Source organism: Acromyrmex echinatior, chromosome 16 (assembly GCF_024713525.1).
Source record: "Acromyrmex echinatior isolate Ae372 chromosome 16, ASM2471352v2, whole genome shotgun sequence".
Classification (NCBI taxonomy): domain Eukaryota; kingdom Metazoa; phylum Arthropoda; class Insecta; order Hymenoptera; family Formicidae; genus Acromyrmex; species Acromyrmex echinatior.
Genome location: NC_141867.1, coordinates 6,361,218 through 6,387,530, shown reverse-complemented (window position 1 = coordinate 6,387,530; position 26,313 = coordinate 6,361,218). Strand labels below are relative to the sequence as shown.

At 40.0% G+C, this 26,313-nt stretch overlaps 1 protein-coding gene across 3 annotated transcripts in view; it reads left to right on the top strand.

Annotated features, from left to right (window-relative positions):
* The window catches only part of LOC105153220 (CUGBP Elav-like family member 3), a 448,428-nt gene that overhangs the window by 64,831 nt on the left and 357,284 nt on the right, over positions 1-26,313 (top strand). For all 3 annotated transcript variants that reach the window (XM_087414569.1, XM_087414570.1, XM_087414568.1), the window contains exon 2: positions 4-86. In XM_087414569.1, the coding sequence (XP_087270695.1) occupies positions 4-86 (83 nt within the window). The remainder of the gene's footprint in view (positions 1-3; positions 87-26,313) is intronic.

The following is a 26,313-nucleotide window of genomic DNA, read 5'->3' as shown; positions in this document are numbered from 1 at the left end:
CAGGCTGTGCGTTCCTCACCTACTACAGCCGTGACAGCGCAATCAGCGCCCAGAACGCTCTGCATGAGAAGCGGACTTTACCAGGGGTGAGTGTTTACAACGTTCACTGCAAGCAGTTTACCTACTTTTCAACCAATTACGCTCCATTAATGCCACTTCATTCCAAGTCGTTCCCACTCCACCGCGAAAGTCTTATCTCGGTCTTGCTTAATAAGTGTTCTCTCGTTAGTCAAGCCGTACTGTGCGAGCGTGCACACATACCCGGGTCGGAGATGTAACTTTGAAGGGGCAATATATTTTTCTTAATCGCAAAGTTCCATCGACGTGCAGCGTATGCGCGACGTTTTCCGAATACGCGAATATCGTAACATTCGTAACCCAAAATTGTTTGGCATTACGAATACTCCGATACGCGTGAATTAGCTGGCGGGAGACGCAGACGCTGCATTCGTTTTGCAGCGAGACCGTTGGAGTAGCTCCAAGTTTGCGGGCGAGACTTCGAAATATCGATTTATTTAGTCTCCGATTTCCGTCTATACTTCATGGAACGGTCATCGAGCGTACGCGCGACGGATGCTGTAATTTTTAATCGAAATGCGTTCGCGTGCAAAAAGGACAGTAACTGATACTTATCGCCGTATGCCGTTTCATTCCGGCTAATTTTGGCGATTCCCCCCCCGTCCGTGATTTGGGATATTAAAATGGCTCGACGTGACGAGTTAATCTCTTAACGCCGAGAGCCCGTTTAGGAGGGAAGAGAGACGATCTGAGTAAAGGGAAGCAGCGCGATCGCGGGGATGGCACTGACGTGGCGAGTCCGTGATGTATCATCAGACTTTCTGTGAGGAATTCTCTGCAAATGCCAGGACCGGATAAGTGCATTCTTATACCCCTTTCCTGGTAGCACGAAAATTTTGCATGTCTCTTCTATGGGAACTGGGAGGACTCGGAGGATGCACATTACTTGAATCGCAAATGCAGCGAATGAAGAAAGTCGGAGCACAAAGAAGGGCTAAAGAAACAGTGCTTTATAATCGTAAGGTCCGAATACGGCGTAAATAGTTCTTCTCTTTTCTTTCCCTCGCCATATTTATGGCGAGTAATATCATAAATAACACTGGACATACACCGTTATCCCCGGCGTCTGAGTTGCTAACTCGACGTAGCTCTCCCTCGTACAATGTTAGAAAGTTACGATATCTTCGGGACGTTCGAGATATTTTCACCGGACATTTATCGCGTCCGTAGCACGTGATACTCGACTTCTCGTATATATCGACGCCCTACTTTGTTCGCGTCAAGCGATTATATCTCATTAAGATATACTTTTCATAGTTAAATCCCTCTTCTCGTGTTGCATAAAGTTTCTCGAAGGCCTGGGTTGCCGAAACTCCTGAAATTTTCCATCGATCGTGGCCCCGGAGGCCAAGTCGCGGCATTGCCGGCACTGAATGCTGCTTAACTGCCAGAGCGGTGCCAACACGCCCCTTCCCATTATCTGAGCTACCCCTTGGAAGTCCGTAGCGAGTACTGGCGTTATGTTTCGTTAATCTATCCCCGAAACAACGCTGCTACGGTCTTGGCACGGCTGCCAGCGGAAATCGTTTTAAATGTTATGCCGAGGGATGCACGCCGGGAGGGAGGGTACGGTTGAGTTATGACTTTATGAAGAGGCGGACGCACGTACGCGCGTACGCCGACCGGGTTTTTTTTTCTTCTTTTGCATGCACGCGGTTTCCGCGTGTTGGCCGGCCGCGAGATATATCTGAAAAAAATCTGCACGTCCGATTCCCGTGATATATGCGTCGCGGCGAAACCGCTCCGTCCGAAATTGCGCGGTTTAGTCCACAATCCGACGACAGAAATATATATCGTTTTTTTGTCGTGTTAACTTGGAACTCTGACCAATAGTTAGAGATTTTTGCAGTGCCACGGTATTTGAAAATGGTATCTTTCAATTAAAATTAGTTTAAATAGCGACAGAAAAATAGGTTTTCAAAAATTCGTTTTATTTAATCCATTTCTTTTTGACACGATGATGTGAAATGATATTTTTATTTATGACTCTCGGAGGAATGATTGATCCGCAGTCATTTGGGTTTAACAAATCTATGAAGCTCAATAAATCCGCGGATATTCACACACATTTACATATTGTAAACACTGATATTCATACATGTTTTTATGATTGAAAATTTGAGGAAAAATGAAGATGTTTAAGGAAAAGTAAAGACAAAACACAACCTAATTTAATATCCGGAAAGAATTTTTTTTTAATTTATTCTGAAAAATATAGTAGTTATGGTACAATACAATATTTTAAAGATTTTTACCATACAGTTCAGTAAAATTAATCAAATTTATTTTATATTTTATTATAGTTTTACTAATGAAAGAGAAATTTACGTAAATATTCTTCGAAATAATTGCTCCAGGACACTACTATACACTGTAAAAAGAAATGTGTTTTATTCTTGTTCCCATTTTTAAAGATGTTTTAGTTTCAAATTTTTTTAATATACATGAAACACTACTTATTTGGATTTAAAACACTGTACGTTTTAAATCCAAACACATAGTGTTATGTCTATTAAAAAAGTTCGAAATTAAAACAAATTTAAGTGTTTAAAAAATGGAGAATAAAATATTTTAATATCTTAACACTTCTTTTTTTCAATGTATTTTCGAGGTAAATTTAAAGAAAAAAATTCTCTCTGTGTAATAATATAAAGATAAAAAATAAGAATAAGAACAAGACGCATATAGATATATAACAGCATTTCATATATATAACACAGGATAAATAAATAAAAATAAGCTCTCATTTAATTTATATCTATCTTATACATTTTGATTTATATTAATTTAACTCTTCTGCATAATTTTTCAATTTTTATTGTGTTTCCCAAGATTTCTGCTAAAAAAATAAAAGTTAAAATAAGATAAAATCTATGATAAAACTGTTTTTTAGTCAAAAAGTTAGATTTTTCGCGTCATAGCGAAATTGGCACAAAAATATAAAAATGTTTACTGTTTAAAGATATGGGTACCAATGCATTGAAGTGTTAAAGAAATATATTTGACAAAATAAGATTTAAGACTTGTTTAGAAGCGTCATGCAAACTTTGCTTTCTGATACTACCTAGCGCATGTATGAACAGCTGCCTTTGACTGTCATGTCATTGATATATATTCATCCTTCTGTCGCCATGTCTTGATAAGATAGGACAGCCAAAATGATATTTAAACAGATGCTCGTCAGAGGCTTGCGGATTTCACTTTGATCAACGCATTGAGTCTAGCATCTCTCAGTTTTCGCTATACATTACACTAATTCGAGCTCATCGCGAGCTTGTAGAGATTGCAATCTCAGCGTGAAGTTGCATAAAGTTACGTAACGTCGCGCTATGTATGCATAAGTCGCGTCAGCCCGATCATATTAAAACACTTGGGCCGAGAACGCGACGGTTATGCAAATCTTAATCCAGCGCTTATATTCACCAGGACGGTTTTACGAGCCGGTTCCACGAGGATAGCGGAGCTTCCTCCGAGATGTCGATTTCATTCATTGGAACCTGTCTCCTGTAAACGCGACTAAACATTCGGCGTCGGAATATGTACATTTACGATGCATACGCTCGTTTGCTGATCGGACCTAGTCGAAGTCGTAATACATCCGAATACACCTGAGGCCATAACTCGACCGAGCAACGGACCCTTCATAAACACAGATCCCGAAGCCAAGCAGCGCCGCTGCGCAAGCAATAACAATGCCGTCGGCCAACATCGTCTATACTTAGCTCACGCTCACTGCGGAAGCGATCGTTGCACGTGCGCACGCGCCTGTTCACGCGCACGCGAGGAACAGAAAGTGACAGAAAGTATTCGGGTGTCCCGCTTCCGGCCGTTTCCGTAATACTTCCAGCGTGGTTTGACGTGGCGTGTCAAACTTGTTGCTATACATACGTCCGATGATTCAGATCTCCGTACCTTCCTTGAACGCTAAATTTAATTGCGCGTATTTTACACGCCGCTTCGACATTCGTACACGATACCACAGACCTCACTGCAGTATTTATCAACATCGTTATTAAGCGTAACTTCACGTAAATAACGATTACGTCATTCGGTACCATTAAAAATTATCTCTCTGTGAAGAGAGAAAAAGGAAAAACGAAAATTCACTTAATGCAGTTCATCTGATGGATCTAAATGCATTGTAATCGCTTCTAGATTTTATTTGCTCCTTATTGTCTTTATAAATTTTTTTCTCATTTGTTGCACTGAATCTGCATAGAAATATCCGAATCTTTTTCTCTGCGGTAAAGCCTTCCAGATTTAATTCTTGTTTATTTGCTTTACTTCGTAAGCCATGCCTGAAACTGGTCGTCATGTTGGTCTAGGCAGCCTCAACATTAACAGATCGCCAGATGTTCGATGGTATCTCGAGACAGAAAAATTCCTGTACGTGTTACACAGCTCGTAGATAGGAATCCGACTTGTCCGTAGACGTTATAATCTCAGAACGTCGACGATATTCGGGAGAATGGAGATGACTGCATTTTGAGGGACGATAAAGATCGATCAAAATGGCAAATTGGTATTATAGGAATCGTCGAATGAAAATGCAATTTTCGAGCATCATGACAAGCGTCATGCTGTACGTAGAAAGTAATGTTCCGCCTTGCGCGTAATCGCTTGGCAGCGGTTCCCTCGTGAGAATTGAAAAAATGCATTAAAGCTCACGCCTGCTTTTCGACCGCTACCGCTAGAGACCTTCGTTTTCCATGTTGAAATCATGAAAGAGAGAGAAAGAGAGAGAAAGAGAGAACTTAAATGGCGAAAACGTCGAAGTAACGCGATAAGGAACGTTGAAATTTAGACGGACGAATTGCGGGTGACAAATTGGTGGGCCGATTTACGAGGGTATAATTGGCGGTGTTGCGACCATAGAGTTTACGTCGGTTCCGAAAGCAAAGAAACATAGACGCAACGAGAAGGTGAAAGGATTGATGAGGAGGAACAGGGGTAAAGGAGAGAACGAAGTTCGCACGAATTTGCATAAGGAGAGCGATACTCGCGCGTGTAAAACTCGACGTGAAGCCTGAAAAAGAAAAGGGAGGAAAAACGAGGCGGTCGGATACGCTCGTGAACGCGAAGGGCCAAAGAAAAGAACGGAGATGTCCAAACCCGTGCATTGTTTGCATTCCCTCCTAACGAAGTTTTTGCAACTGCAGCGTGCACCTGCGCCGCACTTGAATTCAATGACATTTCAACGATTTCAGTCACTTCGAGTGTCCACTATGCATAATTCATTGTATACGAGTGACGTAGTAATAAAAATGGCAGTTTTTCGCAGACACCTTGGTTTATGCAGAGTTAAAGGTAATGCATCATTATATTAATTTTTTGCTTTGTATTTCGCTACGTATATTTTTCGTAAGCCATGTAGTAGGTCTTGTAGGTACTTCTTTCATTTCGTGATATAATAGACTGGATTCAGCTTCGTAGCAAAAAAAAGGTATTATAATCCACCGACGAAGTATATTAAAAGTAGCTATTATATTTCGCGTAAAATGTCGTCAGATCGTTACGTAATTATCGCGTGACTATTACGTAGTGAGTAGAAACGAGACCTCAGTCACCATCATCAAACAATTACGCGGATCTGGCTGCGCACCGCGGCAACAGGGGTCGTTTTCGCGGGGCAAAAGATATCGAGAAGACGAGAGAAGGCGAAGAGGAAATAGACGAAGACGGAGGAACGCCGAGGAGGGATGGAATGGAAATGGTAGGGGATTGGAAGCCGAGGGGGGGAGTCACTCCCGAAGAGAAGCAAGCCGAGTGACGACGCCTCAGTGACCGAGCTTACTCTCCCTTAAGCTTTCGTTCGCAAGCGCGGCCTGCTGGATTCTCGTTTCCTCCTGTATTACACACGCGGCCGCTTACACTTGTGCGCGAACGTACACACATACACACGTACCACCCTTGCGTTTTCCACCATTCCCCTGTCTATGTACCGCCGCACACATAGAACCGTCCGGTTTTCCACCCTCGTGGCCGCCTCGTGGACCTTCCCTTTCGACTTCCGCGATACAGCCCTGAAAGCAGTTACACGCTCCCTTCGATGCTATTTCTTTCCCTCGTTCTTTTTACCCTCCAGTTAGATTGTTACGTATCCAACTTATCAAAAACTGTTTCGCTTCGGAGAAAAAAAAATTCAGAAGGTTTTGTGCGCACTTGACGACTTCCACATTAGTTCGTGTCGATTTAATATGTTGATTTTGACAAGCTTGAAGTATCACGTGCGTCTTGCTGATTGTCAAAAACGAGAGTGCTTTAAACAATTGTAAATGAGTATCGTGGGTGTATTTTTTGTGACAGTGTTCAAAATTTTAACATTTTATATGATTAATATTTTAACAAAAGTAATTGGCAGATCTTTGTGTGAAATTATACAGGTGCAATGATTTTATATGACAACATTAAGATCGTGATTATATATTAGAAGAGGGAATTTATGTGAAAATTACGCGCACTGAGTTGCAGTGACCGTTTATGGTCTGTTGAGTTTTATCCCTACGTATAATCTGGAATTAGTGCCGCGTTATTTGCTATTCAGTTTATACATCACAGCAACATGGTCGACTTCATCGCCTATCCGGAGATCTCCTATCTCTACGATGAATTTATGATGGTACGATAAGCTTCTTTTTTAATTTTATAGACATCCACGTAGAAAGAAAAATCAGAGTATAATTACATTGTAAAATATCACATGCCCCATTTAATTGTATATTTGAAATGTTATTATTATTAATGATCTGGAAATTACATCAGCCGCTAATTATTCACATCCACTCTGCGTAACAGCTGCAACTCGTTGCTTTCTATGGCTCATTCGGAGATTATTAATCGTACAAGAGCTATTCTAGCTCTAATATGAAACTATCAAGCTAATATATTGTTAACTGTATTAAATAGAGCCATAGTATATCTCCAAATATAGATTGTTAATTTCTAGTTTTAGTTGGAATAGAATAAATCGATTCCGTTCAAAATTATCATGATACCTTTCTAATATCGGATTCAGGTCGAGCGAGACAGCGAATGAACAATTTACAGTGGAATGATTCACATTCATTGTTAAAATTATTCAATATTCATTCATGCACATTTGCTAAATTCTTAGAATATTAAAGAATATCTTGGATCCAATTTTTTACTTCTCAAGAATATTGCCAGAGAAAATAATTGAAAAATATTATAAATTATTAATAAAATTTAATTATATATCTCTCTCATGGTTTTAAAATTAATTCATGATATACATTTAAGAATTAATTTTTTCTTTCTTTACTTTTTGTTTAAATCCATGAAGCCACAAGTCTTGATAAAATCGTTGATAAATATGGGAACTCGCACATGTTTTTTCTTTCTATATTTTGATATTCTGTTGGTTCAAATGGTTTCACTTAATAAAATTAATCTGTACGTATAAAAAAGTAGAGAGAGAGAGAGAGAGAAAAAGAAGAAAATCTATATCTAGAGGCTTTTTTATCTGAAGGGAATTAGTTACACGTTACAAATATCGATCTATGAAGTTCGCGTGAAATCAGTGCCTCTACATAGCGCACAAAAACGGATTTTTCATTGTTCTTTATTTTAAGTGAGACAACATCTTGCAATGATCTTGCTAGGTAATTAATCGTACGACGGTGGCATAAAAGATTCACCTACATCTCTAGTGGAAAGTCACGATATTCTCCTACCCTATACTGTAATAGCGAGCGTGGAAACGTGTCGAGGGAGGTGAGGGTAGTGGAAAGGGTGAACCCTCACCACGAAGTGGAACTACTTTACAGGAATATCACTTTGATCCGACGCTTAATGAACGATGGACCGAGCTCGGTAAGAGTACCCAGACTGAATTTAATTAGGGCTCTTAACTTGCCGGGTCGAGAGCATGACGGAATCCCGTGCAGGTCCCGGTGCGTGCGACAGAGACTGCCGAGTGTCGCGGTAACGGCCGGGAAACGGGGAGGTATGGGGGTTGGTAAAAGCTCGGATGGAACGGCAGTGCGTACGCGCGGTCTCGGGAAGGGAAGGCTTTTTGCTTTGAGAACGACGGAGCAGATCCGTCACGCTGATGACGACGTCGACGATTCGAGTCGAGCCGATTGTCATGCAAATCACGGAACGGAACGGCCCGTTATTGACTCGCGGCGGCCGTTCTCGTCGCTCCCGCGATTCACGTTCTCATCCAGGAGAGTAGGGAGAAAACCGAACCACCGTCGTCGGTCGACGAGTCACAGCCGCTTTTCCGTCGGCGCGGTGGTGCAAGCGTATCGGGTAATTACACCGGGCTGAGCTAGTAATTAGAAGGAGGGAACGACTCTGCCACCGGATCGGATAGGAAAATTAAAACAACTCGGTGTGACGGTGAAGTATTATCGGACTGGATCTCGATGACCGGATCGTCCGCGCGATTTTACGGCGCTTTACTCCTTTGGTTGGAAAATCGTTCTTGCTGGCGAGTACGTATGCCTCTTTTAATTTTACGGTTACACAAGGACGTCCACCATGATATTTTTAGTCGACTATTTCCATGTGCAACGTTTCTATTTTTTATACCGAAACAATTATGTTAATGCGAATGTAATTGCGTGAAAGAATTACCGCTATATTACCGCAAATTAGTAATTTCATTTCTTTAAATGAATATACATTAATGTAAATGGATACGTTACGTTTATTCTCGTGGCACGAAATAATTTCGCGAAATCTTTTCTATTTTCCAATATCACACACGAAGATAAGAGAACTGAAAGATTATTACCAAACTAGGTGCATCACGGAAACATTTCTCTCTTTATTATCCAGGTGCACAATTGTACAGGGATTTATCTTTTTTAGTTTTCCTTTCTTCCCGACCTATCGTCGCGATTTCTAATATTGCTGGCGACATCCTCGACGGAGTTCCTCGAGACAGGCGCAGACGAGCGCGAAACGGAAATTGAATGCGTCCCTCCGGCGGAAAAATAATGTCCTAGTTTTAGAAGTTTGATCAGACGGAGAGCTCGTTTCGCTACGAGATCAGGACGGCCTCGTCGTCGACGGTACAGAGCTCGTTTACCGCGGATCGACCTTTTTACGGTGAACGTGCATGGCACGATGCAGCGCACCTCTTCTGCGCCACTTGCGTGCGCACCGCGGCTCGATCTCCCGTGGAAATTGAGAAAACTTTATTTGCCCCGACGCGATCGTGGAAAACATCGGGAAACGCGAGAAATAGGAATTGCGCGAACAAACCCTCTTACCATTTGCTGAGACGAACAAGGACGCGCCCCTCGTGGCCAGTCTTGGTGTCGAACTTGTTTCCACGTTGCGATACCGAGTGCCGTCCGTAGGGTAGTAAACCGTTCCGCAGGAAGTAGGGGAAAGTCTGACACGAAAATAGCAGGAAGAAATAGAAAGAAGAACGAAGCCGCGAGTTTCTCGTTACTTTTGTAAGAATTAGGGTGTTACGGTTAATGAAATTAAATTGACTTGAAAGGAAACAGCTCCTTCGTATAATCTTACAACGAGAAAATGAAAATTCATTGATAAATATTTATATATTATTTGAATTACACATGCAGGGTGTCTCAGACTCAATTCTTTGCGTGACTTTTTAACCTTTCATGATCACACCTCCTGAGAATGTTATGTTGATCACATAGGGGGTGAAATGACCCCAACATTTTAATTGATTGCCGTATTTACAGCTTTTGTTTTTTAAAATCACAAAAATTAACTGAACGTACTTTAAACATTGTAGAATATAGAAATGCAATGGCTTTTTTAATAGTTTTTAATTTTAACATATTTAAAAAAAATCGCAAAAGCTGACGTTCCGAGGAACAATACGCGATTGAAGGTGCAAAGTAGGTATTTTAAACTTTGGATAAATGGTAATTTAAGTTCCGTTTTTAAAAAAGACCTGAGAAATACAAAATACTCACACTTTTTTGGGATCCCTTGGACCACAGGTGACCACGAAGGGTTAATAGCAGATTCCTGAGATCATTTCAAGACGAAAATTCTAATATCAAAATGTCGAGGCTACGATAGTTTTTAAATCTAATTTAATTTAATTTAATTTAATTTAATTTAATTTAATTTAATTTATTGCGAAGCATTACGAAAAAGACTACATGTTAATAGAGTAATAGACATAAATGAGAAGGATTTAAAATTGGCTCCAAACTGTCCGAAATTTCCAAAAAAGCATTAGTTCTATTCTCTTCTATTCTACTAAACGCTTTCGCTATTAAACAATGTGCCTGAGCGCGTAAATGTCAAACAATTCAATTGGCTAACTCTAAACTCTTTTTATTTAAAAACTATTATATCTTCGACATTTTAATTGTAATAAGTTACCAATGCAAATGCAATAAGTTACCAATAGAAAACTTGAATTTAATCTCTAAAATAGAACACAATAGAAAAATCATTTGTGTTGACGGAACGTTCGTTTAATATTATTTATAAATCAATAAATAATATTGTTCAAACAATTTGTTAGCGTTTTAATTCATTCATATAGAATTCTAACTTGAATACAAAGCAAAATATACTATTGCACGAATCGATGAAAAATAATGAAAATAATGAAAATTAATCAATGGATAAATCCTGGAAAAAACCAGGATTATTACCTGGAATGTCCTGGAATTATCCTTGAATTGTCTAGCCAAATTTTGCTGGACATCACGAGTATGGACATCGCGAAACTGCGCGAAAGAAAAAAACTTGTATATACTTGAGTGGTACAAAGTATGTTAGATATGAATGTATATAGGCAGCAACGAAATTCGCGCTGCGAATACCTAAAAATAGTTGAAGATCGTGCAAACACTCGAGGCACCATTAGCCGTTACTATTTCCAGACAGCCGCTCTTTAAACAGCAGAAGTATTGGAGGAAATATCGGCGAGATTTCGGCGGAAATATCAGCCGGGCTAACTTTCTTTGCTCACCGGCGTTACCATATTTCCGACCGATTTCCTCGTCTCCATCCATGTACCGTCCATTTACTTAAATCATTTCGCGATTGCTCCGTCGGCACGTGTCTAATATAAATATTTACGCCGGCCCAGCCAGCTAGGCTGACATCACGTTCATTTTAGGTTTTCCGACAAAGATCGACTCGCCCGCTCTCAATTCCTGTCGGCTTACTTGGCTAAAATTACCCGGTGAGTAAACGTCATCGTGTAGATAAAGGTATACTATCGTGAAGTTACGAGTATATTATCTTGGATCCACATATGTTGGAAATTTCTACCTTTTACAGGTAAGAACAACGTTGTTGTAGTTCTCTTGATTCTATTTAATGGACTTTACCTATCGCGTAGCACAACTGTCAGTCGAAACGAGGTCAATGGAGTCTCGTAATCCTGTGACGTGTACAAGTCAATATCGAGCGAACTTTTTTCGTTACGTAATTTACACGCGGGCTTATCGGATTTTACACAGCCTCCGCGCTCGCTCGCTCGCTCGCGCGCGGGCAAAAAAAACCGTAGTCGTGGAGTGTAAAGCGAACATGCGACAGAAGTTTGTGCAAGTGCTGGGAAAATATTCTGGCCTTTTCCAACGGGTTTTATCAGCGATAGGTCGGTTCACTTCTACGCGCGAGGGCATGGAAAGAGTGTCCTTCCTTCAATGCGTTTGGGTATTGTCGACGGTATCTCGACCGGGCAATGGGCAGGCTTTGTGTTTCTGCCCCAGTTTCCTGCCGAGACCAATGGCACACGGGTTTGCTAGTACATTACAGAGCGAGGGAGATGAAGGATCGGACCATAAAACATTTACGCGTTTTCCATGTGTGCACCATGAACTCGCGCGCATATCGTCATGTTAGGCATGTGTGAGAGAGTATGTTGCCATCTTGAGTTAAAAATATCCGATACATATCGCACGACGTCGGTCGTATACGGTTGATTCGTCGACATGAAACCACAAAGCGCACGCTTTCGCGGTTTTGCGCTTTACGAGGCTTTCAGCATCCGCTTCGCGCGCGTGGTTTGGTTCCGCTGCGTGCCTCGATCGATCGCTCCGCGCCTACGCTCGACATTGCACGAAACATTCTTCTGCTCACTCATGATACGGCTCGGTCTACATGAAAGAATCATTAACCCTTCGTAGACACATTAGGACTTTTTTTTTAAGCAAAATTTTGCTCTCAAACTTGGCAAAAATTTCAGTTTTTATTAAATAAAAGTTTTAACATTTGAATTAAATAGCTATTTGGCAATGTAACAGAGATGTTGAAAAGTAATTCTGAATTTTGCTAGATTTTTCGAAAGCCCAAAAGTAAAAAAATTTGGCTGGACAAAAAATCCAGAATGTCTACTGTGTGAGTAAAAATATGTTTGCCTACGAAGATTTAAATACCATTGTCTAGGGGAGGCAGAGCAAAAAATATTCCTTTTTTTTTACTCTTTCTATCCCCAAGGAATGCAGAAACTCAATTTAAAAATTAAATATGTTGAATATTTAATTATTTTTAATTTTTATTAAACATATGTTTAACAGAAATTAATTATTAAGCTATAATCAATTATCAAGAAGAAAAATATTAATTAAGAAATCAAAATCAATCAAGCATTTTTAAAATTTATATTTTATTACGAAAATTAAAATAAAAAATATATTCGATGATTACATTATGCGAGTAAAATTGTATAGAAATCTATCTAGATCAGTTAAACGTATATATATATATATAACAGCAGTGAGCATTACCGTGAGCGATACGTATTTGCGAGTAATCCTTGACTGAAACTGTTCCCTTCTAACGTCTTTTCCTGGTAGATTCTAGAAGTTCGTTCATTTATATCTAGCCGGTGTAGAAAGCGCTGTCGGTCCAGTCGTTTTGGGCACCGAAACCCCAGGGAGAAAGAGAAAGAGAAAGAGAGAGTTCTCTTTGGTCGCGTTCAACTGACATTAGCGTCACGTTCAGCAGCAAAGGAGACGGAAGTCGAACGTGAGAAAGAGACGTGGGTGTGAAAGGGAAAGAAGGAAGCCCTTTCTATCTCTGGTAGGAAGGCTGAAGTTTGTAACTCCATTCGGGTGAAAGGGTCGCGGGGGGCATAATTCTGGTAGAGAGGCCATGACGAGCCAGCCAAGTTGGCCACCTCCAGGAGACGCCTCAAAGACTCTTCCGCTAATTTGATGATCCTCCAAAGACCTGAGCTGCAATCTGCCGCTCGGCTCGTGCTCCTTCAGACATGGACCTCAGCTGATCTCGCTATGTTACTCTAACCCGGAGGGAACGGTTTCCTTCGAGAAGCTAAGCATCATTGGGTCTCTTCATCTTTCTCGCCTACACCCTTTAATCCCCGTTCCTATCTGCACTTAAAAGGGCAGTGCGTACTGTTGCATCTTGTACATGTGAAAGTATTACATTACACTCAATAAATATTTATTCTTATTCAAAGAATCACCAGTGATGAAGAATTAGATAATCTTTAAGATCTATCTATCGAAAATATATACCATGTATTAAATTCGATAACATATTACGCCAATGATTGACAAGAGGAATTAGATAGAAGAGCAAATAAGATGTCATACGGATTAAATTAAATTATATATACTCGGAGATTGAATATCGGAATATGGCACACACAGATTACTTGCTAATAACTAACGAGTTATCAGTCATGAATAATAATATTGAGAAATAATTATTTCTGCTCTTAGAATCGTTAGCTTTGAGAGAACATAAATATCCGCGCGAGTAATTAAGTTTTTCTTTGCTCTTTAATGGAATTACATTGCGCGAAACGTTTTGCGGTGGTATACGATACAAAGCTATCTGTGCTTTCCAAAAGATCCTCTTCTGCAACCCGTGTGGTCTTACACGTATTGAATGTCTCGTGCGAGCTGCTTAATTCCGTGGGCAATTCGTTCGGGTCTCGTACCACGGGGATTACGGGAGATCTGATGAGTTCCTCGGGTAGGGTTTCGGAGCGACTCGCCGTAGAGAGAAGAGCCAGCCGGGAGAACCTTCTAGATTCCAGAGAAGAAAGGGAGGAGTAGCGAGGGTGAAGTAGGCGGCACAGAGGGCTAGAAGAGAAGCTGGGTCAGCGTCACCGGAGTGTATAATTGGCTTGATTGTCGGGTTCTAATCTGGTTCTGCTTCTGCCCCCTGTCGGGGTGGGACGTGTCCAGCCTGCTGCTGGTGGCATAGAAGGGTCCGGGGAAATACGAGCAATGTGGCCCGCTTTTCTGGTCTGTTTCCTTATTTGTAATACGTCCTTTTTTGGATTAACATCGGGTTAATCTACAACATGCCATGCTACCGTCCACTCGGCTAATGGATCAAGGAAAAGTCTTCTCGAGAACCGAGATAACACTTTGTACAAAGGACGCTTGCATTATACATTAAAAAAAATTAGGAAACTAAAGTCCTGACGGCTGCGTCAGAGAATATTATCGCGGTAATGAATCGTGACAAGTAATAAAACTGAGTTACGGCATCCCTCGCAATTAGGCGACGAGGCATAAACAAGCTTCCCAGTAACGCTGAAAGCAACGTCGCACAATCGTTCTATGTGCGATTCTATCGCAGTGGACATTTATGGCTACATTATATGAACATTAGGAGCAATAAGTGCTTATTGAAACATTCAGAACATGCATCATGTCTGTGAAAAATAGCCGTCATATTTTTACTGCATAAAAAAGTACGAGTAATAGTTATAATCAGCTGAAAAACTTTTACTGGAAGAGTTTATCGCCATCGTAAACTTAAAATGATGATTAGCACTTTGTCTAAAAATATATTTTATGTTCGTTTTAATTCTCGGTAAATGTATCTTTTATTAAACAAAATTAGTTATTAAGAGAGAAAAAAGATGTAGTATGAAAGTTTTATCATTATTCTCTCTCTTGACTCGAAAAATTCTATTTTTACTTTCACATTTTTTAGTCTATATTAAAAGTAATATCATCGTTTATGTAATTTCGCATTGAAGTCTGTTTCGGGATTTGTACTTAAGATCAACGAACGTTCTCTGTTAATATATGATTTCTCAGCATCGTGTAACATTAAGTTTGCTTTGCGCGAACTTAGATAGTTCCTCGGGATGAGCCTCGGGGAGTCTGTTGCTGCATAAAGTAGAGATTGGAATTGAGGATAATGAAGCAGCATCGATAGCTAAGATAAATAGTGGCTAAGACACGCCCGGGGGCATTACCTCCGCAAGGTATACAATCCTCTCGCGAGGTAGTTACGCGATAATGAGGAAAATGGCCAAGGGTGTCTTAAGACGAGGCTTGGACGAGGCCGCAAGAGATATTTTCGGAGACCAGTCCGGAAATTGCCTGTCCAATTGAATCGCAAACAATATGAAAATTTGTTCGAGAGTTTTGATTATACAAAGGAGGCTACGGTAGACGTTGGCAAAAGCGGGAAAGTGGGAGGACAAAGAGGACGCGGACACATTCCACAATGGCGGAGCGAGACGGGGAGTCTTAGAGGCGCGCGGAAACAATGGGCCACCATCAGACTTGCAAAGCGGGATCGCATTTTTACTTTCAAATTAAATTATTTTCTCCGTTTCGTGTACGATTAATGCTCTTCAAATCCCAAGTACTTTTAATCGTCGAGCTCTTTCATTGATATTAGGCCATTAGTCGTTACGTTCGTCGACGACAAATTATCTCGCTCGTTCATTTAGTTTTAGATAAAGTTTCATGCCAGTTAAATTGCGAAAAATGAAAACATTATACATAATATTTTTTTTTTAAATAAAAATAGATATATTTTTTTGTATAGACATATGTACATGTACGCGATAGCAGGAAATCCATTAGGAAATACAGTAAATTTATAAAAAAGTAAAATGAAATTGATATTGATTAATGAAGTTTAATATTATCGAATATATTCACGTGATATCGTTGATAACTAACAATTATTTATTTATGCATCATGGATTATTTATTCTGACATGAATTATTTATGTTTAATGCAACATTATGCAGTTATTCCTGAAATGCTAATATGCGTTACATTGTAAAATGTAAATTCTTTTACAATGAAAATATTTGTTGTACATTTTATAAAACAGTAGAAACATTATCGTTACAGCATTGTTTCTTGATATTTAATCTTAATTGCTACGCGATAGCCAAAAAGAACATTATTCATAAGAATTATGTTGGCAAGCAGTTGTCTTAAGAAATAATTGTCAGGCGTTTGTTGTAACCCTTTAGTTTATGCTCCTAAAAAAAATAAAACAATTTTATTCGCTACGAAATTGTCTGCAAACCCTTTTATTTCGCGAAGCGGGATCAGGTGTTACGAATAATTCCATTTTGAAGTCGAGAAGTGACGTAATCGCGCGAGTCTGATCGAAATGGCATAAAATCGATGGCGCTTCGAAAGACTCGGAGACTGACGTGCGAAGATACCGCCGATGTACCTTCGCGCGTGGCACAATTCACGGACGTGCAAGTGTATGACGACCGCGTTATTATGGCGTATCGAGAATACACGTGGCATATGAAATGTAAAAGGGCTTTCGGAGCACACCAGGCAGCTTTGCTTGCACGCCTCTAGGAAACTGGGTCGCGTATATTTCGAGAATTGTCCCTTATCTCTCTCACAGCGCGTAACCACGAATTCGTTTCCCCATGAATTTCAATCGAGTCAATCGTGTCGCGTCGACGCCCATTGACGCCACCATATATGTACGTACGTACATCGTCGCGGACTTTAAATTCTCATGACGATCGACCGCGCGACAGCACGGCTGCTTTGTGACGTGGACCGGCAAGGAAATGAGAAACGTCGAGAAGAAAGGGAACGGTCCATGCATTGTTTTTTTTTTAAGTATCATTGATTTTTAAAGAGGCAGCGCGAAAGCGCCACGATAATGCGACGCTTACGAGCAAGTAAGTGCTGGTATTAATATTGAAACTCAAAACGTTACCATGTGCGTTACACAAGACCCTGCTAAAAGGAGAGTTTTGTACCTCGATATAAGGTTTTCCTTTATGTATGCCGCAGTCAATATTGCACACGCTAAATGCAAGTACGAATCCACTTTATTTTATCATGCATTTTTATTAGGTCTCAATTTTGACAATAGAAATAACTTTCTTGTTTCATCACGTTTCTCGAATTACATATAAATTAATCACATATAAATTAATTTTCTGCCATTTTTTAAATATTCTATTATTTCGATTTGAACCCTTTGATGCTATTCTACATTTTTTTGTCACGGATATATAATACATTATGTATGCATATCCTAGTTTGATTGCTTATGACTTTTACAAAAATGAATGTTATAACAAATTTTATACAACAATAATCATTTTTAAAAATTTTAGAGATACCAAAATGGGCCAATTGTATGTAATGGCAGTAGCATACAATGTTGCACGTTTTTTACATTGTAGTACTAACCAATTGCAAGAAAAAAATCATATCTGTCACAATGAGAGTGGCACTGAAGGATTAATATCCTATAATTTAATATTTTCTTTTTTTTTGTTGTCTCGAAATTACGTGTCTGTTTGTTTTATTTTACGAAAAATATATAAACGAAAAGGGCAATCCCCTTAATGTACAGAAATTGCATACCAACAATTCGCTGAAATTGTTGAACGTGCGATTTTTGAAACAATTTTGACGGGCACGAGACTTTTTATCGGATCGACCCACGCGCGTCACGATAAAGTGGCGTACATATTAAAAAATCAAAACACCGAGGGACGATAGAACGACTGTCAAGATGCAAAAAAGCGATATAGAGGACCGCGGGTTTATCCGGATGCGCGACGTGAATCGATGGCGACAACTTTGTGTCCCGTGGACCATTCGAGCTCCCTCATCCGCTGCGTCGAGCGTATATGCGTGTTTGTATGCACGCGTCCGGAGATACGGCCGCTCACGCGTGCTAAACGCGTGCATCGCGCACGTCGCGTGTGAACGTGCGCGTAAACAGCCCCAACGAAAAGCTAGCGTCAGTTGAGTGTACAGGTGGAGGGAAAGGGACAGAGGGTGAGAGCGAAGCATTTAGAACGAGACAAATAGAAAGAGAGAGAAAGAGAGATTAAAAGGGATGGAGAGGTAGACGAGAGAGAGAGAGAAGGGGGGGGGGGGAGAACGGATGAACGTAGGAGGAAGAGACGAGAGAGTTGGGAGAGGCAACATAATGCGCGCGGTATACCGCGGCACTTCCGAATTACTCCTGCAAAATCTCCCCGCGTATTTGCATTCCCCCGCGGCGAGCACAGACAGAAATTAATTGCGTACTTGCGCGAGCGACAATGAAACGCCGTTGTGCGCGGGCAAATCCTGTCGGCTACGCCGGAAATCAAAGACACTCGCGATGATATTCCGGAAGTCTCGTCGCCAAAATTTCATTCCAGCCGATTCAATTGAAGTACGAGTATTATACGTGGTAATCATGTAAGCCCATGCTTGTAAGAGAATTAGAAACGTGTCAGCATTGCTGTTTGACACTAACTTTGGTTGAGTACAGTTCCTTTCTCCAGTTATATCATAGGATAATTTAGGAAGGGAGAAGAAGTCTAATTGAACTTAGTTTACTTAATTTAAACCGTTCGTGCAACCAAAGTTTAATACACAATAGTTGTACCGATGCTTCTACTCATTTCTGTAACCACTTTCCAAACAATATAGTAATAGTCGAACAGTACAGTAATAGCAGAATAAGTCAATCTGTTATTTATTAATATTATACAATTTTTAAAATTATTTTGCTCTTTTTTCAATTCAAATTTTTATCACATCAAAGGAGAAGAATATTTATTATTTATTATAAACTTTTTTATCGTGCTGTTCATAACGAATATAATCCAGAATTTTAATTCAATTATTTACGTTGATAGCTGTGACAAATTAGTCATTATAGTCGAAATGAATTTACACGGCCGTATTCTTGCATAATTAGTTTTGATCGTTAACCATCCTTTTTGCCGGAGATGCTAAAATTGGCAAGTGTTATATTCCGCAATAAGGCGCAAACGCCTAACGCGAGCTCGCCGCTGCGAAATATAGCGGCAGGTCGTTAATATCGTGAATAAGCGTTATCTCGTGCGACACAATGTGACAAATCGTGCCCGGTTTTGCCGTTGTAGTGGCGTCGAATCACAACGACACAATGCGGAGTAGTTCTCGTGTACTACGCGCGCGGTCTCAGCATATTCCGCTTCAACTCCTGACGAAGTTCTCTCGCTCTTGGGTAATTACTTGTCCTTGCGGAGGAGTTACACACCAGCTGTCAGATATACAAGCGGCGCTACAATGATTGTTCAATCGGCTTAATCGCGGTCGTACAATTGTGACCACATGAATGATAGATTCGAATAAATACCTGAATACATTTCTCCCTTCGATTCTCCTTTATTTAAAATCGTAACACGTGTATAATAGGATATTCGCGACTCTTGTAATACTCGCTCTTGTAATACGCGTTTGTGCATCGCGCAAACGAGTTTCTTGTGTAATATTCCGAGGAAAGATACGCAAAACTGACAATTGTTTCTGCACGTCATCGTGTCATTGCGCCTGCGATATATTCACACGCTGCTGGTATTCTACTCTGAACGTTTGACATTAACGCGGTGTGCCAACGATATTTTCTTACTTGCATTTTATCACGTCCTTCTTCTTGGCTCCGGAATGCCAGACGAGCCAGAGGGTATCCCCTTCGGCGACTTGTTTCGCGTAATTAAATCCAGGCAACCCGACGAGACGTCGGAGCTTGATAAATGAAGTGTTTCGCCAGGATAGAGTAGATCTCCTCTCCGTCAGAGTCATGGCTGTGGCGAGCGGAAAGGTCGACGAAGCAAGGGGTCATGTGAATATTGCAGGACCTCGCACCTCTCATCGCCCGTCGTCGGACTCTCGTCGACACATTATTTAGCATACATAAACCGTATAGTTCTCGTTCTAGACTACGCTTTGTGAGGCAAAATCACTGCAATCATTTTTTCTTCGTTGTGCTAAGAAAAAAATTACTCATTTGACTAAATTCATTTAGTTCGTCTTTATTTTTGTCGTTGGACAATGCATGTACAATATTTAAATCAAATATAATATATTTGACTGACATACATTCTTCATTGAAAGAAATAAAAAGATGAATTAAATTAATTTGATCAAATGAATTTTTTTTTCTCAGTGTGACAAAGACTATTGTATACGGAAATTGCAATTTAATTAATTTATTTTATAAATTATATATTTTGCGCGAGCTTCAAAACAATGGATAGAAAGGTATAAACTTATGACATTTTTTAAATTTGTAATAATATTTCATATACCAATTTTTATGAAATTGTGAATGACGTACCTGACGCATGTTCGATATTCCGCGTATATTACAGCGCGTCTACCACGTGAACGCGTCTCTAGCTAGTTCACAAAGACAAATTTCAGCAGTAAACATGTCTGGATCACTGCCAGCCGTACTTTTTTTGGGTAGCTTTATCGCACTTGAGCTTATTCAGCCAACCTCAATTTTCAGAACAGGATTAATGATTCTCTTTATCCGTTACTTCCGCGATAAATAACGTGGCGGCGACGTTAAAACAATGCGGGTATACGTATTTCTGAAATTATGGTAATTTTTTGCCATACGTAATTTACACGCCGAAAGGTTAATTAAATAGTATCTCATTAGAGCTCGAGTTCCGTAATGTTTCTCTCGTAAAAAATCTCAGCTGCTGCCAACCCATCGTAGGACTTGCTTTTCGATCGATAGCTTTCTGATAATTGTATTCAGACACTCGTACGGAGATATGTAATTCAAAGGTTCACCATATCTCTTGCGCGCGGACATATTTCAACGCCGGTCCTCAACCGTGCGGCCTATAATCCCGAAGGATTTGTCGTACACATGTTTCCGCACAAACTGTCCTCGAAACGTTCGATAACCCTCTTCTCGCAATGTATCCATGGTGGCGGGAAGATCAATGTCGCGCGTTTGGTTGCGAATGTCGGATGATTTCTGGTTGCACCTGAGACCGTCCGTGAAGTTCACTCTTGTCACGCCGCGTCACGTGATATATGCACGCCCGCACCTGATACAAAATTTTGCCATTTATATTCGATCGATATTCGCCTGATAGCCGTGGACAGATTACGCGTTCCGCGATTCGGCCACCGAACCATTCCTCCCTCTCCCTTCTCTTTTGCTCCTTCTTCCTCTCTCTTTTCCTCTTCTTTTTTTTTCACTAAACTCACCGTTATATCGGAAATATCGATCTCGTCTCTTTTGCGGATGTGTTGGGAGCTGCGGGCCTACACGTAAAGCATGGGTCGTCGCATCGCGAATCCAGACGTCACCATCGCTCTCATCCCGCGCCACCTACCTACCCCCTGTCCCCATATTCCCCTTCTTTCAGCCAGTCCTCAGGGTTTTTGCGCGCCACCACGAAACGTAATATTTCCACCGGCCGCGTCCTACCGGCTACCAATCTTCGCAGAAGCAATAATAGCGCATCGTTCGTCCAGACTGTCCATTCGGATCACCCCTTGTCCTCCCCCGTCGCTCCGTTATTCCTCGCCATACATCGGTAGTCCTCCCTTCTTTCACCCGACTCAGTCGACGTCACCGGGGTTGATGACGGAGACGAAGAAACGGGTGAAAGAGGAAAAGGAGTATAACAAAATCCTGCCATTCTCCTTTACCTCTCTCACCCTGTGTTTAGCATCGATATTTGCCTTGACAAAACGGAATCGCCTCTGCCAGCGAGTGGCGGCGACTACGGGTGTTTGAACTATAGTAATTTGAGGCAGGCTAATGAAAGTGCTACGCAAACAGCGTCGCGACGCCTCTCTCCGACGTCAAAGCCGAAACCTCCGACCATTGACGTGTTTCTCGCGTGACCCTTTCCATCGTCTCCCTTTTCCCGTCCTGTCGCCCCCGCGTGAATCAAAACTTTTCCCTTGGTCCGCCAATGTGTTTGCTCTTACGATGAAGTATCATATGTAGCATGCAGAAAATCGAACGAACAAGTCATAATTTTTATTGCGCGTCACAGACTGTATATCTGGCTGTACCTCTATGTAATATAAAATTAAGTGTAGGCGGAACATTAACACACACACACACACACACACACATACATATGTAATCCGTTTCAGCTTTTCATTATAATACGTATGAAAGGTAGCCGAGGTATTAATATGTTGCTGCCATTATACGCGGTAGAATGCCTTCATAATGCATAAAACACCATGCAATTCATGCCTGATCGACCATTATACTTCGCATGCTTTGGTATTATATTACATAAAATATACATTTTTTTTTTTATAAAATGAGAATTATTCTTTAGTAATACATAGTATTGTTGCATAAATCTAATTTTAAAACGATGAAATATAAAACAAATTATACGCAAATTAAGTATAAAATAAACTACATTTTGTAGGTGACAGTAAACGAGATATCATAAATTCGATTTTAATATATGTTAAAAAGAGTCAATTATATTTATTTTTAAAACATCTGATTGCATTTAATCGCATCTGCATTACAAATCTTTTTTATTAAATTAAATATTTTCTTTTATCTTTTGATATTTCAATGTTTTGTTACTCTTCAGTAATATAAACAGTTATTCGCGTTTTTTCTAAACATGAATTTTAAAAGAATATTTTGCATCCACGTACAAAGAACTCGCGAGTTTCCGTGTGAATTCCAAATGAAATCGTCAAAAGGAATTCTGTTTATTGAATGTTCGATTTTGAGACGAGCCCAAGGAGATGCCGAATAAAATGAAGCTACGCATTCTTTTCCAAGATTTAGCCATCGTACACACGATTTGCCTCCTCGGCTTTTACACGAAGCCAGATAATCCACGGATAGCGTGCTAATGCAAGTTTTGGCATCAACGCAAACGCTTCTTCTTCATTTTTGTCGGCGCTCCCGCGACTTACTCCTCTGGCATATACCGGATTACAGTGGTATCCGAGAGAGGCGTTAATCTCGAGGAATATTTTGCGCGCATCCCCTTTCGCTACATTCGCGTCCTTGCTCCGTAACTGTAACCTAATAAGACCGTCTCCCTGCGAATTCCTGCTTTAGCTCGCTCGGATCCGACGCGACAAGTTCGGGCGGCATAGCTACAGTTTCGCAGTTGCCGAATGGTAATTTCAGCTAATGCCGCGCACACCCGTGCTCAGGCCACGCCCGCTTCTTCTTTTCGATGAACTGGCAACGAAGCGAGCGTGCGAGCGAATTTATCGTTTTCGTCCTGTGTCTACAAAGATTAAATTGCCACCGCGACACCCGCTGAGGGTGGCCTTGCATTAGAATACAAATCTTGACCACGTGGGTTACTATCTTCCTATCGGAGATCACACTATCTTATCGGAGATCGATTATTTATTAACAATAAAACGAAAATAAATTCTTTTTATTGAAACAAATTAATACAGATAATTCAAATCGCAGAAATCAGTGCATTGGAACGAGATAAACAAGCTTCGATTTTTCCTGTTTTACCTTTAGCAATTTTAAAATTTGATAATGTGTGTGTGTGTCAAAATTGATTACTGTTTGACGGATTTTTATATTACAGTTTGTGTTGTTGAAGTATCGTTGTGAGATTGAGATACACGTTCATTTCCATTCAACCTGACACTGTATTGGACAACATTGCTAAGAATAGAGGACTGTTCCTATCTCGTATTCAGAAGTCACGGCGATATGTGCATAGAAAATTTTAAAATTTTTAACGACGGAATATTAGATTATGGGTTGACAGAGGTTGACAAGTTTCCAGACAATATATTTATTAAGAGCACCGATGTGATTTAATATCCTTTTATCGTCTGAAGATGACTTGAATTTGAGCCAAAACGTTTAAAAATTTTATATGTAATTTCGATAAATCGATGTCGGTTAAATATTGAAGTATTTTTGCTACGTGCACTTGCGCATCGTTTTCTGCATCGGTTTCTAATGCTCCTTCAATTGTCTTTATTATTTTCATTGTTTATTAAAATTGTATCTTGTAGTGCGTTTTCTAAACAAAGAAAGTTATCAAAACTTTTCACAATATATAATTTTAATAGACAATCGATTTCCGACAAGACAACGAGATCTCCGGCAGGAAAGTGGCAATCGTGGTCTTGACTTTCGAAACGAAGGCGATCTAGACCGAAGTTTACGGTGATCTCGAGGGGACTGAAAATATCCTCGACGCCGGATAACTCGATGGGTGCTGTGGTCAAACGCGTGCGTCGGCGCCATGTGGCTTCTGGTTTGCAGAGCGGATATAACGCTATACGAGGCTGGCTTTCGCGCTATCTTCTCGTGTACTCTTGAACCCTCTACAAGGCCCTCTACGCGAACTCGCAGCCATTTCATGAACTCTCTCTGCCGCTATCGCGGTAAACTTTTACGCGTCGAGCACGAATCTCGACGTTCAACTTTGAATTTTCACACTGTTACATGAAAAGAAAGTTTCGCAAAAATTTTGAGAGCCATCGTGAAGGCCAATCTGATCCTCGCTCTCGGTCTGTGTCGACGTGAAGTTAATGGTCGCCGATGAGAGCCAGCGAAGCGCTTTTAACTTTCTTGTTTTTAACTGCAGCGCTCACAGTTGTAGCGTGAGGCACGGCGGAGAACGCGTTTCATTACATGCCAACGATGTAGTTACAGCTGGTAGTTAGTTGTTAAATGTCGTTAAGCATCGTTATAGTCGCGATGATAATTATCGTACGTCGGTGAACAAAAGCGCGTGCGAGCACGTTTTAGGACGATCAGGTACTGGTCAGTGGTCCACGTCCCATGTAGGCGATGTAAAAGATTCCCTATCTTTCTCTAATCCTTTCTGTTTTATCCTTTGTTACCACCCGCGACCTTCTTCCGCCATCATTTCAAGACTTCCTGCGACCGGCAGTCATGGCTGATACCTCGTATTAATTCGAGACGAGCTTTCGGATCGTTTTAAGCTTTAGGAACCGACTATAAAGATTGTCTTGACCGATAATTATATAGACGGGCGAAATTGTAAACCGCTATCGCGCGACATCCTTTGAAACACCGTCTCCGAGGAAGCTTTTAGTATCTACCATCTTGAGAACGGTGTGCGATTGGGTTATCGCGATTTGATTTACCTTGATTCTCCATTTGATATATCGTTGATTAGCTTTTGTTCGAGCTTTGTCTTATCGATACACACGAATTAAAGTACACTTCGAATGCTATCTGGATACACAATTACATTTATCTATAGAAATACTGAAATAAATCTCATAAAAATCTTTGTAAAATAATGATGTAATTTTTATTCTTAATAATAATTAAAAATTAAGCTCATAAAAGCAATCGAGAAGGTTAAAAGGCTAAGAAAGTAACAAGAATTAGGAGATATTAAAATAAATAATAATTTAATGATAACGATTATATAACGGATATATTTCAATTATACAAAGACTTCTCTTCAGTTAATTCGGTACACAGAAAAAAAAGATTAGCTGGCACAGCTAAAAATTAAGTGGCAGTTAAATTCATTAGTATTATATGGACACGTAACGTCGTGTCTGCGAGGTCTAATTTTCATTAGCTGTGAGGCCTAATATTATCATTGTAACAGACAAGCATTTTGCTATTATGTCGATGTATTGATCATTGCAGCAAACGTTTTCTGTATAGCAGACAATTTGATAACAAGTACAATTTCAGCAAACCATTTAGCTGTGGTAGAGACAATTTTCTTTTACAGGGACATATCCAATAACTATGACAACTAACTTCATGTTGCTATAAATAAATTGACTACAACAGATACGCATATTTTGCTATCACGTCCTTATATTAGCTACAGCAGGAAATCCTTTGTATGTATTAACAAATTTCATTAGTTATAGTAACTAATGCAATTTCAGCTAATCAGAAGCTGTAATTAGAAACTTTTTTTCCGTGTAGAAGTTAAAATTCTGAAATCTATTGTCAAACTGTATTTTCAAGTTTTACTTGTTCTTTACTTATTTTTTATATTTCTGCTAAATTAGATAGCTGAAGAAGACTCTGTGTAATCGAAACGTCCTATTATGTGAGCATTGTTATTAATATTAAATGATTATTTATTTACTTTAACATCTTTTAATTTGCTCCTTCCTTAATTTTTAACCTTTCTAATTTTTTTTTGTTCTCATTTTAATAATGTCGTAAATATTATATTTTTTGAATACTTTTTTATTATTTATTAAAACTAGATAAAATAACTGTTATTTTATAATCGTTTTACATTCATTATTTGTTTG